Here is a 13636-nt window from a genome sequence, read left to right on the forward strand (position 1 = left end):
GCCAAAGTGGAGCATGCAGAACTTTAACCACTCAGCCACAGTGCTGGCCTCCAATTTTTTAAGATTAAGATCTTGTCTTCTCCCTCAGGACCATGGAACAAGGGTCCCACTCTGAGAATGTGGGTTACTGTCTGTCTTTAGGACCACCCCAGAACTGGGAAGGGGAATGGAACAAGGGCAAGTAAAACACCAAAAGCTTTCCTAGTTTTTAGGCTGCCTTCTTCTTGAGTCAGCATTTGCTTGGTTGCTATAAACCTGTTTTCCAGACTTCTGACCAAGTTGTTTCTGAAGGTTTTTTTACTTCTGAGGACGAATGTGTCCTTCAAGCTACCTGCTGTTTTTGCTGATGGTTATGTTTTGAGTGCTTGACATTGTGTATGAAAATACGTAGAGCTAACTTAAGGCTCTGGATGTTAAAATTCCCCATACATTTATTTTTGCTTCTGTCAGGCAGTTAAACTAACTGCATTAGCATTCCTAGAGAACTCTAACAGCCAGGGCATGAGAGGCCTGAAAGCTAGACTTCAGCCTTGTGAGGCCCAGCTGATTCTCAATCTCACACTAAGGTGTAGCCCCTCGGAGTGCGACTGAAAGCCTGGGATGTTTACCAAGGCCCTTCTTCCTCGGTGGTAGCTGTGTGGAAGTGTATTTCAGGAATTTTACTACAACTTGCTTAACTCTGTAAACAAACCCACTGCCAAATAAGAAATAATGGGGCAAGCAAGTTAATGTAGAAACCAAATTTATTAATCATGGAGTTACTGAGGGCAGTTTATTTTATTAGGTATTATCCACAGCTTATGTTGACAACTGATTTTGCAGAGAAATTATATCATTATTTTTATTAAGATAATTAATACTTCCGCAAAGTAAATTTAGTTCCTCGAAGTAGCGCCTTTTCGAACTCTTCAATAGGGTTTGGTTCTACTTAGCTATCAAAGTCAAATCTCTCTAAATTTATACATGTAACTTGATTTGGGCACAAAATTTATTCTTTGCATATAATTCCTTCTAAGTGTTCTGGTTCTTCATGCTGAAAAGTCTCAACTTCCAGAAATTTGACTGCTAGATCAAAATTGTCAGGGCCCTTCTATGGGTTAAGATTTCAATAGAGAAAAAAATATATATACATATTTTATTATATACAAAGAACAACAAAGTTTCATCAGGTAAACAAAGAATATAAGTTATGGTCGTAATTAATAACATCACAAAGCCCTTAAATCACTGTGACCTTCTGCATAAGACAAAAGCCTCAAAATGGGGCCACAGAGCCATTAATCAGAGCTGTATGTAGTTCTCCTGTAATAGCAATCTATACTCTGGAGAAGCTGGCTTTGTATGAACTCTGTGGGGGCTAATGTGTTAGGCCTCATCTAGGGGGAAACAAATTAAAAATATTGAAGGAAGGGATACTTCTAGGGTTATGTTTATTGTTGACAGTAATTTGAGAGAGAACCACAGAAAAGTGTTAAAGATTCCTAGGTAAAATTCTGGCTATCTCATAGTAAGAACAGATACACTTTCACAGCTCTACAAATGGTTGGGTGACAAATAAAAAAGAAAGTGAGCTGAGAAGGCAGAACGGAAAAGTCTAGGGAAGGAGGCAAGCAAATACAGACATAATCATAGCAAGAAAAGAAAGGAGCTGGGCCTTCCCAAGACCAAGCACTGGTGACACTGACCTATATAAGTTCAAGCCTAGAAGAACAGTGCGGCTGCTATATAGCTATTTAGTAAAATACAAGAAAAGTATTTTTTCATTTGTTATGAAAGGGCTATTTTATATCAAAAGCTAGAAATACATATTTACTCAATGTAAATCCCAAATGAAACCCAACTGAATACATAATGAACTAGAGGGATGACAGAAAAATGGGTAGACATTTTAAATTCAACTAAATTTACAGTACTGCCTTGATATTTTCTATTTGTTTTTAATCTGTACACAAGGCTCAAGTTCTAAGGTTATAGATTTTATTTTTCATTTTTCTTAAAAATAAAATCACCAATCCTCAAGTTAACTAGAGATTTATCTGGGCTCGTAACGGTAATCTGCTCTTTGTAACAGATTGCTCTGTCGTCTCGTCCACTTTAGACCTCTCCACTGGATTAATGCCTCTGTTTTCTTTGTCTTTTCCATGTGATTTTTTATGCTGTGGATTTAAGGGAAGAAATTAAGTCAGTATAAAGTAACATTTGATACATATTATGATACATACTCTCTTTTCAAAGTTCTCTGGGTTATAGGCAAACAATTAAGCGTGAAAAACTTCAGAAAAGGCTCAGGACAAATTTGAGAACAACTTGTTTGGCAAGTAGAAATGAATGCCTTCTTCATTTTACCACCAATGGAAAGAGTGGGGTGAAAGAGATTTGAATTTTCTGCATGATTTTCCAAGGCACAATTACAGATTTTACTATAGGGCAGTGGTTCTCAACAGGGAGCAATTTTGCCCTGCAGGGGACATTTGGTAATGTCATTTTTGGTTATTAAAGCTAGGGGTGCTACTGGCTTCTAGTGGGTAGAAGCTAGGGATATTGCTAAACATCATATAATACACAGGACAGTCCACCACAATAAAGCATTATTCCACCTCAAAATGTCAATAGTGCTGCTGCTGAGAAATCCTGTTCTAGGGAAAAAAAGATTTGCTATTATACAAAAAAGGCAATTCTATTTTAAGCAGAATCTGATATATGGCTACCTCAAGACATTTTTTAAAACTTATTTCATATTTCTCATTTGGGAATTATATTTCTCTGGAATCCTCACACTCGCCCATAGAGAGCTTTAAGAGACTGGTGACATTCACTGTAGACCTGGTCATCAACACCGAGACATATCAGAAATCAACTTTAGAGTGTTAAACCCAGAAAACTTCCCCATATCTGGGAAAAAATAATTTCTGGACTTCAGCTGAAGGTCTAAAATCCGATTCCTAACCTTTTCTGGTACTGTAGGCATTTCCTTGCCATAGCTGAACAACTAAGCCTGGCCTTCAAAATGCCACATCAGTAAAAATGAAAGGATTTCCAACCTGGGATTAAGTAGTCACTAAGGTTCTCTTCTCTTAACTTTATAAGACAGAAAAGTGGAAAGACCTGTAAATCTGTTAAAGACAGGCACAAGCATACACATATCAGAAACAGCACTGCAACTGTAAAATGTAGACATCAATGTCCTCTGTAAGGAAATCCGTACTTCACAGACTCTGTCTAAGCTCATGACTTCAAAACAGAGGGACGGATGCTAGGCAGTTTACAGTGCCATACTCCCACCAGGGTTTAAAAGGGGTAGGAGGTCTCAGGATTTAACCACACAAGATCAAGGCAGGCAAGGAGCTCAGGAAACATGGGGGAATAGTTAACAAGAGAACACCTCCGACAGGAGAAATCAGTAACATAACCCAAGAGGCCTCGGTTTCTCTATCTTTTAGACCTCTTAGCTTTAAGGGCTGATTATGGGCAGAGACAGGCTCCAGGACTTCCAGGAGGGAAAGGAGAAATGACTCCTCTGAGTACCCATTCTGAGTATGCAGGAAGTGGAAAGGGGATGAAATATAGTAGTTGAAGATTACCGCTGAGGATGGAGGTTAAGTCAAATTTTGCCTTTATTTATCCTAGAGAAAACCCCTGATCAATGATCATATTTGTGTAAATAACTTAAATCAGAAAAGTTAACAAGCTATCCAAAGGAATGACTGACATTCACCCACCAAGAACAACGCATTTATATTGAACAGCAAACGACTGACTGGCATCAGGTGTGGAAGGGTTATCTGATAGGATATCATCAGGTACCTGGAAAAACGGAACCCCACCACTTGATGAACAAACCACACCAGCATCTACAGACAGCTCTTGACTTAGAGGTTCTTCAATAGTGTGCCCCAGAACTGCCTTTTCTTCATCCAAGTCCTAAAAAATAAGAAGCTGGATGAGTGATTAAGTCCAAATGCTTAAAAATCTTTGCAAAAGTAAAGGCAGTTTTCTTCTTTGAAAATAACACAATGTCCATTGTATAAAAGTTAAACCTCAACAGAATTAGTAGAAAGTCAACAAAATAATGAAAATAATTGCTAATATATTTTCCTATAGACAAATACCTATAATAAAATGTTAAAAGTGGTAATCTCAGGGGCCGGCCCAGTGGCGCAGTGGTTAACTGCGCACATTCTGCTTCGGCGGCCTGGGGTTCAGCAGTTCGGATCCCAGGTGCGGACATGGCACCACTTGGCAAGCCATGCTGTGGTAGGCGTCCCACATATAAAAAAGTAGAGGAAGATGGGCATGGATGTTAGCTCAGGGCCAGTCTTCCTCAGCAAAAAGAGGAGGATTGGCAGCAGATGTTAGCTCAGGGCTAATCTTTCTCCAAAAAAAAAAAAAAAAAGTGGTAATCTCAGAATAATGAGATTACAGTTTCTTTTTTGTTATTTTCTGATTTCCCAACTTTTCTATAATTACTATAGGTAAGTGCACAGATTATGGAGCTTATCTGGGTTCTAATTCCAACTCCATCTTTGTGACTTGGGACAAGGTAATTCTTAGTTTCCTCACCTGTAAAATGGGGATAGTCCTAGCATCCACCTCATAGGGTTATTGAGAGAATTAACTGAGTAAATATATATGTAAAGTGTTTAGAACAGCATCTGGGCACACAATAAGCACAACATAAATATTGGCTAGTATTATGATCTATTAGTTTAATAATAAAAAAAATGGCCAGATTAAAATAAACTGGGTTAAGGGTCAGAAAATTAACATTAATGAGAGACACGGTAGGATTAAAGGGCAAAGAATCAGATTCTTCACATGCAGTCGATGACATCAAGAGTTTAGGGGAGAGTTCTAAAATTATGATGCTTTAAATTTTACCTGACTAGTCTCTTCTTTGTTGTTTTCTGAACCGTTTAGCATCATTAACAGCTCAGGCTGTTTCCTTTTCAACTGATCAAGTAGCTGTTCACGCGGTTCGGTTCTCACCAGTGTTGATGGGTATAAATAATTTTTCCTCTGTGGTGTCGTACCTTTAGTGGAGATAGTAATAAGGGGGAAAACTGAAACGTACGATATGAATAAGATTTTTCTTAATGCAAGAACTTAATACTTTCCAATGAGTCTTTGTCTTCCAAAAGTACTGCCGCACATGAGAATCAGTCTTGTCACCTGTCAGGCATATACTGCTTACAACTAATATTTCCTAACATGACAACTTAAATAGACTCAACTATTTTCAAGATTTGCCCTAGCATAACGAAATTTTCCATCTCTAAGGAGATACAAAACATGTGTTGTAGGCTCTGAAAGGAGTCAAGAGTGTTCTGAGAAATGGCAGCATTATCGGAATAAGAGCACAGTTTTCCCAGCATGATCACTTTGACAGGGATGATCATTTCACTGTGAATTTGGTGGCAGCTAAAGATTAAGCAGTTACTTTTCTCTATAATGAACTCATGCTCTCATAATTTACACGAGCACTTACCTTTTCCCTTACATTTATATTCCTAATTTCATTGAAAGTTTACAATAAATATTACAGGTCTCTTGGGGAAAAAAATACACTAACATTCTGTAGCACCATCTCCTTTTATAGTTGCATTAAAAAAAAAAGCTTTGAGATAGAATTTACATACCATAAAATTCATTCAGTGATTGTTAGTAAGTTTACAGGGCATGCAACCATCACAATTCAATGAGTAACTCCGTTACTCATCCAGTGTTCAATAGCTTGTTCTACCTTCTTCCATGAAGGCTTCCCTGAGTCAGGATAGCCCACACTGATCTTTGCGGTCTTGGACCTCCCGAAACGGGGATTCCTAAATGCCAATCTAACGGTCCGTAAGAAAATGAGAGGTACACATAAGAAAATGCACAGTGTGGTGAGCTTTGCATTAAACTCGATTTATTTACTTACATTAGTCCACTATTTTTGGTATTAAAATGTCCTTTTACAAATGGTGCTAGATAGATGTTTGGTTGGTTTTCTTTTTGTTTTTAAAATGTCTTCTCTTAACAAAGCCAGTTCCCTGAATGTCTGTAAAATTTTAATTGTGATGCCGCAATTTCTAGGAGTACCTGTCACCTATATCGTAACATCTAATGTTTGATTAAAGCTATTTTAGGGTTCTAATTTTTCCATAGTTGAGTTGACTACAGTGAGATGGTAAATTCCTATCAGGCAATGGCAGGACCTAGTTTTTCTGAACATCTGGCACTGTATACGGTTGAATGCCAACTTCAAAAATTTTAACAATATTTCCCTTTTAAAGTACCTGTTGGGATATCCAGTTTCAGATCCTGTTGTAGAAAGCAATTAAGCTTAGTCAAACCAGCTTTTATGGTTTCATTAAGTTTTAGACTTTGTGCCATTAAGTTTTCTTCATCAATAGTTATCTGACCAAGAAAAATGTTACGCTGGTTCTCATTAGCTGCTTTATGTCCACTCAATTTTTCAGTAATCTCCGAACTTGAAGCCTCACAACCTTGGTTTACAACCTGTAAGTGATGCAAATGAGTTTTCATTGTTAAAATCAAAGTGGTCAGTGCTTTACTCGATATATCATTTCCCCTTACTTGCAACCTTGCACAATAAAAGTTTAAAAACACATGCAAAAGTAGAGAGAATAGTATCATTAACTCCCTTGTATTCACTACTGAGCCTCAATATTTATCAACACATGGGGCATAGATCAAACAAGACTGGCCATTTACTCCTCCTCCCCATCAGGATTATTTTGAAGCAAAGCCGGTATCATTTTATTCATTTATCTCAGCATATATCTCTAACAGTTATGAGCTTTTTAAGACCACTCTCACATCTAAGAAATTTAACATTGATTTCTTTAAATCAAATGTCTAATACAGTGTTCAAATTTCACCAATTGTCCCAAATATTTTTCACAATTGGTTTATTTGAATCAGAATTTATCATTAGATTTGGTTGATATGTCTTAAATAGGTGACTACATAATTTATCATCCAAACTGGGATACTTATCATAGTGAAAAGGGCCATCTAATAACTACCCCAGTAAACAAGGACCAGCCCAGGCAAACTAGGATTTAAGGCTCCCTAGTCTTAACTCCCTTTTGATACAGGTTATCTGTCCTTATACTTTTTTCCTTGAAAAAAATTTTTGTTGTTGAAGAAACCAGGTCTTTGCTCTATTGAATATCTCAGATTCTGGATTTGGTCATCGCATCTCTATGGTGTATTTTCATGTTCATCTGTCCTCTGTATTCTCTACAAACTAGTTAGATCCAAAGGCTTGGTCTAATTTTTTGGCAACAATATTTCATGGGTGGTGCTGAAAGCACATAAGGCCTAGCTGTGTCTCTCATGTTAAGATTAATCAGTGGGTCTGGGTGTGGCCATCTCATTAATTATAAAGGTCTCCATCAGCTTTTGATCAAATGGTATAAACAGTCATCAGTGTGTACAGGGGTTATTTCATTAGAGGTTGCAAAATGGTGATATTCTAACTCTATCATTTCTTCTGCATTTTATTAGCTGGGATTCTTCTATGAAACACTTTTATTCATTTATTACCCTACTAAACCAAGACAGAATTCTTTCGGAAAAAAGAGATGGATGCTCAAGTGTTTCCCTTTATTTATCAGTTTTCAGAATAATGCATTGCTTCCCTAGCATAATCCAAAGGAGACTACTGACATTTTTATGAATTCATGAGTTTTAATTATTTGACGTATTTCAATCTATTGTAGCAAATATTTTTTCTTTTCTCTTTTTTTGGTGAGGAAGATTGTCGCTGAGCCAATATCTGTGCCAATCTTCCTCTGTTTTGTAGGTGGGATGCTGCCTCAGCGTGGCCTGACAAGCAGTGTGTAGGTCTGTGCCAGGGATCCGAACCCGCGAACCCTGGGCTACTGAAGCAGACCATGCGAACTTAACCCCTATGCCACTGGGCTGGCCTTGCAATTATCCCTTTTAATTCTCAAATTATACCATCTTTAAACAGGGGAGTGTCATCAGGTTGGTTCCTAAGTCTTTTTGACACACCACCACTAATCTTTAATACCTTCCTAACTTTCTGGTATGACAAGATCTCTAGACTTATCTGGTACATTTCCTGCTTCAAGTCTGAAATCAGCTATTTCTCCATTAGCCCTGGTTCCTTTTAGTGAAAATAGCTTATATAGCTTAAAATACTTAAGTTCTTGTACGTAATTCCTGAGAATATTAGTGAAATCCTTTTATTGCACAGAAAGAAAAACCAAGCTACAAAGGGCTCACGCAAGTGTTAAGTTCAAGCAAACCCACAAACCTATCAAGTATCCTTTGAGTAACCAGAACAACATCCGAAATACTTAAAGCAATAACAGGTTTGAATGTACCTGGAGAAAAGTAAAAAGCATTTATGAGTGGAAGATATTATATATCAAAAGACAGGGTGCCCTTAACTGAAGGAACTAACAAGTCAAAACCCAAGGAGAGATACAGGACAGATCAGACAAGTGTTAAATAATTTCAAAATCAAGGAGACATATACATAAAACAAGATCGTATACAAGCATACCAGCTATTATACTTAAAATTTTAAGTCATACACTATATTTTAAAATATTTGTTTTGAAACCAGTTCTTAGCCAAAAATATTTAATTTTCTGATTATCACTATTCTCCCCAAAGTAGGTTCCAGTTACAAAGTTATTACCTCCACTAAGTTCTGAAGCTCCTCTTCCCTTTTATTTAAGCAAGATACCCACTGTTCAGAGAAACAAAGTGTGCTTCTGTTCAGAGCCTCACATTTCTCTTCAGTCTCTTGAGATATTATTTCAAGGTTGCTACTGAGTTTATCACAGTGTTCCACAGACTCTTCAGCCAATTTTGTACCTTCCTGGTTAAAATGTCTGAGTTCCTGTGACAAGCCATCAGAATCAGCACAAAATTTTGTCTTATGAAAAGCTGCTTTGCTGATCATACCCTTAGATTTCCTAGAGGAAAAGAGAATAACATTGTTAAAATGGAAAACTAAGACTCAAAGGATACACAACTTGCCCAAGATCACGCAGCTCAAAAATGGCATATTTGAACCCAGGCAGTCGGACTCAAGAGCCCATGTCCTTAATCTTCTACATTAAGATCAGATGCTTTGGCCATTGTCTTTTCAGAAGAGATTGATATCACAGCTGCCGTTAAATGACTTATCAGTCTCTTTTCTCATAAAGCCTTTCCCAGCCCTCCTCCGGATATGATGCTTTACTTTATACCTCAGAGTAATAACTACAGGGCTGTTAAAATGAACTCTGTCTACGTGTTTTATTCCTCCTGCTAGATTATGTCAATTAAGGGCATCTCCTACAGCCTCTAGTCCAGTCCCTTAACTGTGCACAACCAGTCAGGCATTCTGTTCTTCAGCAGTTTTGTCTTGCCTATGACATAAAATAAATCATAAAAAGTACAAATGTTATTTAAAAAAAGTCAACTAAAAGCTTTCTAATAATTAAAAGAAAATTATATTGGCGTGTGACAAACTATACATATAGCACACATAGTATATTGTAATATAACCCTGACAGAAAACTAATGTTAGCTAGAATACACATTTAAAATTCACGGATGGCTTCCTTCTCTCAGTAAGGTTCCCTGCAATAGCATAGAAAGTCATCTCACAGGACCACAAAGTTAAACTGTGGGGAATGAAAGTTACCTTCTATTACCACTAGATGGTACACAACATGAGTAAACCAAGTGAGGAAGCACATATGTTGAAAACCAAAGTTCAACTCCAGATTAAGTAGAAATGACTGAAAAAGGAAAAGAAGCTTAAGTGGTAAGCTTGGAGACCATCACCACAAATCTATCCCCTTACGGAATCACTATTCATAAGTGACTACAATCCACGACACCAAATGCCAAAGGCAGTGGGTCTCAAACTTCATTATACATAAACCTCACCTAGATTCCTGGGCCCTACTCCTGGCTGATTCTTTTACAGGGTCCCTAGACCACACTTTGAGAAACACTGGTGTAGACAATAAATGTCAGGAAGACAGAAAAAATGACTTGCACAGGCCTTAAAGAAAGTATATCATAGTTCCCTCCCCGGTTCAATCCTACTCCAGTGTTCCCTTCAAAACTATGGAAGAATCCAGAAATCCTTAAGTCTAGACACTGGGGATAAAAAGTGGGGAAACACTTTCTAGATTCAGAATCTAGAAAGAAGAGTTTAGAATGGAACATGATAAAATGAATAGGACCAACAAAAGGATCAAAAAACAGATGACAGGAGGTAGAAGGATAGGAATAGCTAGAATTCTAGAACAGCACCATTCAATAGAAATATAATGTGAGGGGCCAGCCCTGGGGCCGAGCGGTTAAGTTCACACACTCCACTTCAGCGGCACAGGGTTTCGCCGGTTCGGATCCTGGGCACGGACATGGCACCACTCATCAAGCCATGCTGAGGTGGCATCCTGCATGCCACAACTAGAAGGACCCACAACTAAAAATATACAACTAAGTACCAGGGGCCAAGGGGCTTTGGGGAGAAAAAGGAAAAATAAAATCTAAAAAAAAAAAAATTATCACGTGAGCAAAGCATTTAATCTAAAATCTCCTAGTAGCCAAATTAAAAACGAAAACAGATAAAGCAATCAGACTAACAGTATATTGGGTGTATACAGCATATGCAAAAGTAAAATATATCAAAACGATGCATAAGAGATGGGAAGGAGGAATCTGGAATATACTGTTCTAAGGTCCTTTCATTACACATGAAACAGCAAATTATTTGAAGGTGGATTAAAATTATTTTAAAATGTATATTATTGATCCTAGAAAAACCACTTAAAAAGGTAATCTTAAAAGTATAAATGACAAGCCAATGGAAGAGATAAAATGAAAACATAAAAATGTTCAAATTAGGAAAGAAAATAATGAAGCACAAATGATGCAACAAACAAGAAACAGCACGATGTCAGATTTTTTTTTTTAAATGTTTGTTTTTTGTTTTTTGGTTTTTTTTGAGGATGATTAGCCCTGAGCTAACTGCTGCCAATCCTCCTCTTTTTGCAGAGGAAGGCTGGCCCTGAGCTAACATCCATGCCCATCTTCCTCTACTTTATACGTGGGACGCCTACCACAGCATGGCTTGTCAAGCGGTACCAGGTCAGCACCCAGGATCCCAACCAGTGAACCCTGGGCCACCGAATCGGAACATGTGCACTTAACCACTGCGCCACTGGGCTGGCCCCACACTGTCAGGTTTTAAGCCAACTATATCAATACTTAGAATGGTCTAAACATATCAGTTAAAAGTCAAACACTGTTAAATCTGATGAAAAAGCAAAACCCAAATATATGTTGTCTACAGGAAATTCCACTTTAAATATAAAGACTTAGGCCAAAAGTAAACAGATGGAGAAGGCTATATTATGCAAATAGCAATCAAAGAAAAACTGAAGTACTTGTATTAATTTCAGACAAAGTAGACTTCAGAACAAGGAAGATTATCAGGGATAAAAAGGAACATCACATAATGATAAAGGAGTCAATTCTCTAAGACATATCAACCCTAAATGGGTATGCATCTAACAACAGAGCATCACATATCTGAGGCAAAAACTGATAGAAGTGACAAGAGAAAAAGACAAATCTACAGTTATAGTTGGAGATTTCAACACCCTTCTATTACTAATTGATAGAATAAGTAGGCAGAAACTCAGTAAGGATATAGAAGACCTGAGTAGCACTAGCAATCAACTTGATATAACTGACATGAATAGAACACTTCATCCATCAAAAGCAGAATGCAAACTTTTCTCATACGGGCATGCAAACAAAGCATACCAGAATAACACTGTAAGGGCTCTGAAAATTAAATTGTCATGGGAACCACAGCGCACAAGAGTGGGCCAGGACTTGCATGCTAAACCTAAACAAGAATGAGCGCCTGCTAAAAAAGAAGACTTAAATAGGATTCTGAATCTCCTAACACAATAACCAAAATGTTCAACATACAATCAAAAACCGCTCTGGAAAATCACAACTTGAATAAAAAAAGACAACAGGTGCCAACACTGAGATGATTCAGATGTTGGAATTATCTGGCAAGAATTGTAAAGCAGCCATCATAAAAATGTTTCAATGAGCAATTAAAACACTTCTGGAAAAAAAGAGAAAATCTTAGCAAAGAAATAAAAGATAAAAAAAGAAGCAAATAATTGTAAAACTGAAAAATGCAATAACTGAGATTAAACACCTCATTGAATGGGTTCAACAGTTAGGTTAGCAATGACAGAGGAAGAACCAGTGAATGTTAAGACAGATCATAGAATGTACTCAATCTGAACAACAAAGAGAAAATAGACTATATATCTATAGCCTCAGAGACCTGTGAGACCATAATAAAAGATCTAACACTAGTGTCATCAAAGTCCTAGAAGCAGAGAAGAAAAAGTATAGGGCTGAAAAATATTCAAAGAAATAATGGATGAAAATTTTCAAGTTTGGTCAAAAGCATAAGTCTACAGATTCAAGAAGCTCAGCAAACCCAAAAGGATAAATTCAAAATACCTAAGAAGACACAATATAATCAAACTTCTAAAAGCTAAAGACAAAGAAAAAAATCTTGAAAGCAGCTACAGAGAAACTGCCTATAGGGGAACAATTATTTGAATGACAGTGGATTTCTCATCTCATGGAGGCCAAAAGGAAATGGACAACATATTCCAAGTGCTGAAAGAAAAGAACTGTTAACCCTGAATTCTATATCCAGTGGAAATATCTTTCAGGAATGAAGGGGAAATGAAGACATTCTCAGACAAAGGAAAACAGAACTTGTGGCCAGCAGACCTACCCTGAAAAGACTAAAAGAAGTTCTCCAAACAGAAGGAAGCTTGGAACTTCAGGAAGAAACAACTGAATGGGCAAAAACAGGGGTAAATAAAATAGAATATCCTCATGAGTTTAGAATATCCATCAGCAAAAAATTGAAACTTGACAAACCTCATACCTTATACAAAAAATTTCAAATGGATCAGGGATTCAAGTATTTATTTTAAAGATTGGCACCTGAGCTAACAACTGTTGCCAATCTTCTTTTTTCTTTTTTCTGCTTTTTCTCCCCAAATCCCCCCAGTACATAGTTGTGGGTCCTTCTAGTTGTGGCATGTGGGATGCTGCCTCAACATGGCCTAACGAGCAGTGTCATGTCCATGCCCAAGATCCAAACTGGTGAAACCCTGGGACGCTGAAGCAGAGTGCGCGAACTTAACCACTCGGCCACAGGGCCAGCACCTGGATCAGGGATTTAAATCTTACATAAAATTATAAAACTTCTAAAAGAAAACATTAAGTCTAGTATGTGAGACTGGCAAGCAATGAGGCTACAGAGACATTAAACTCTAATGCAGAAATCAGCAAACTTTTTCTTAAAAATCCAGATAGCAAATATTTTAGGCTTATGGGCTACATAGTTTTTGATGTACCTTTGCTGTGCAAAGGCAGCCAAAGATAGTCAAAGGAAACACGTAAACACATAGGCATGGCTATGTCCAATAAAACTATCTGCAATAACAGGCATCCAGCCTGCCAGCCATAGTGGGCCAAATCCCGCTCTAATTAGTAAGTATATACACTCGCGTGCCGTATAACAACATTCCAGTCAACA

General features: G+C 37.5%; 1 protein-coding gene across 1 annotated transcript in view; it reads right to left on the reverse strand.

The window, feature by feature from the left end:
• Positions 1-725: 725 nt before the first annotated feature.
• The window catches only part of KIF11 (kinesin family member 11), a 61808-nt gene continuing 48897 nt past the window's right edge, over positions 726-13636 (reverse strand). Inside the window, exons 21-25 of the mRNA XM_070610058.1 lie at positions 8678-8957; positions 6276-6498; positions 4879-5030; positions 3805-3921; positions 726-2156 (exon numbers count right to left, since the gene is read on the reverse strand). Coding sequence (XP_070466159.1) covers positions 2025-2156; positions 3805-3921; positions 4879-5030; positions 6276-6498; positions 8678-8957 — 904 coding nt within the window. The 3' untranslated portion in view covers positions 726-2024. The remainder of the gene's footprint in view (positions 2157-3804; positions 3922-4878; positions 5031-6275; positions 6499-8677; positions 8958-13636) is intronic.

This window comes from Equus przewalskii, chromosome 1 (assembly GCF_037783145.1).
Source record: "Equus przewalskii isolate Varuska chromosome 1, EquPr2, whole genome shotgun sequence".
NCBI classification, from domain to species: Eukaryota; Metazoa; Chordata; class Mammalia; order Perissodactyla; family Equidae; genus Equus; species Equus przewalskii.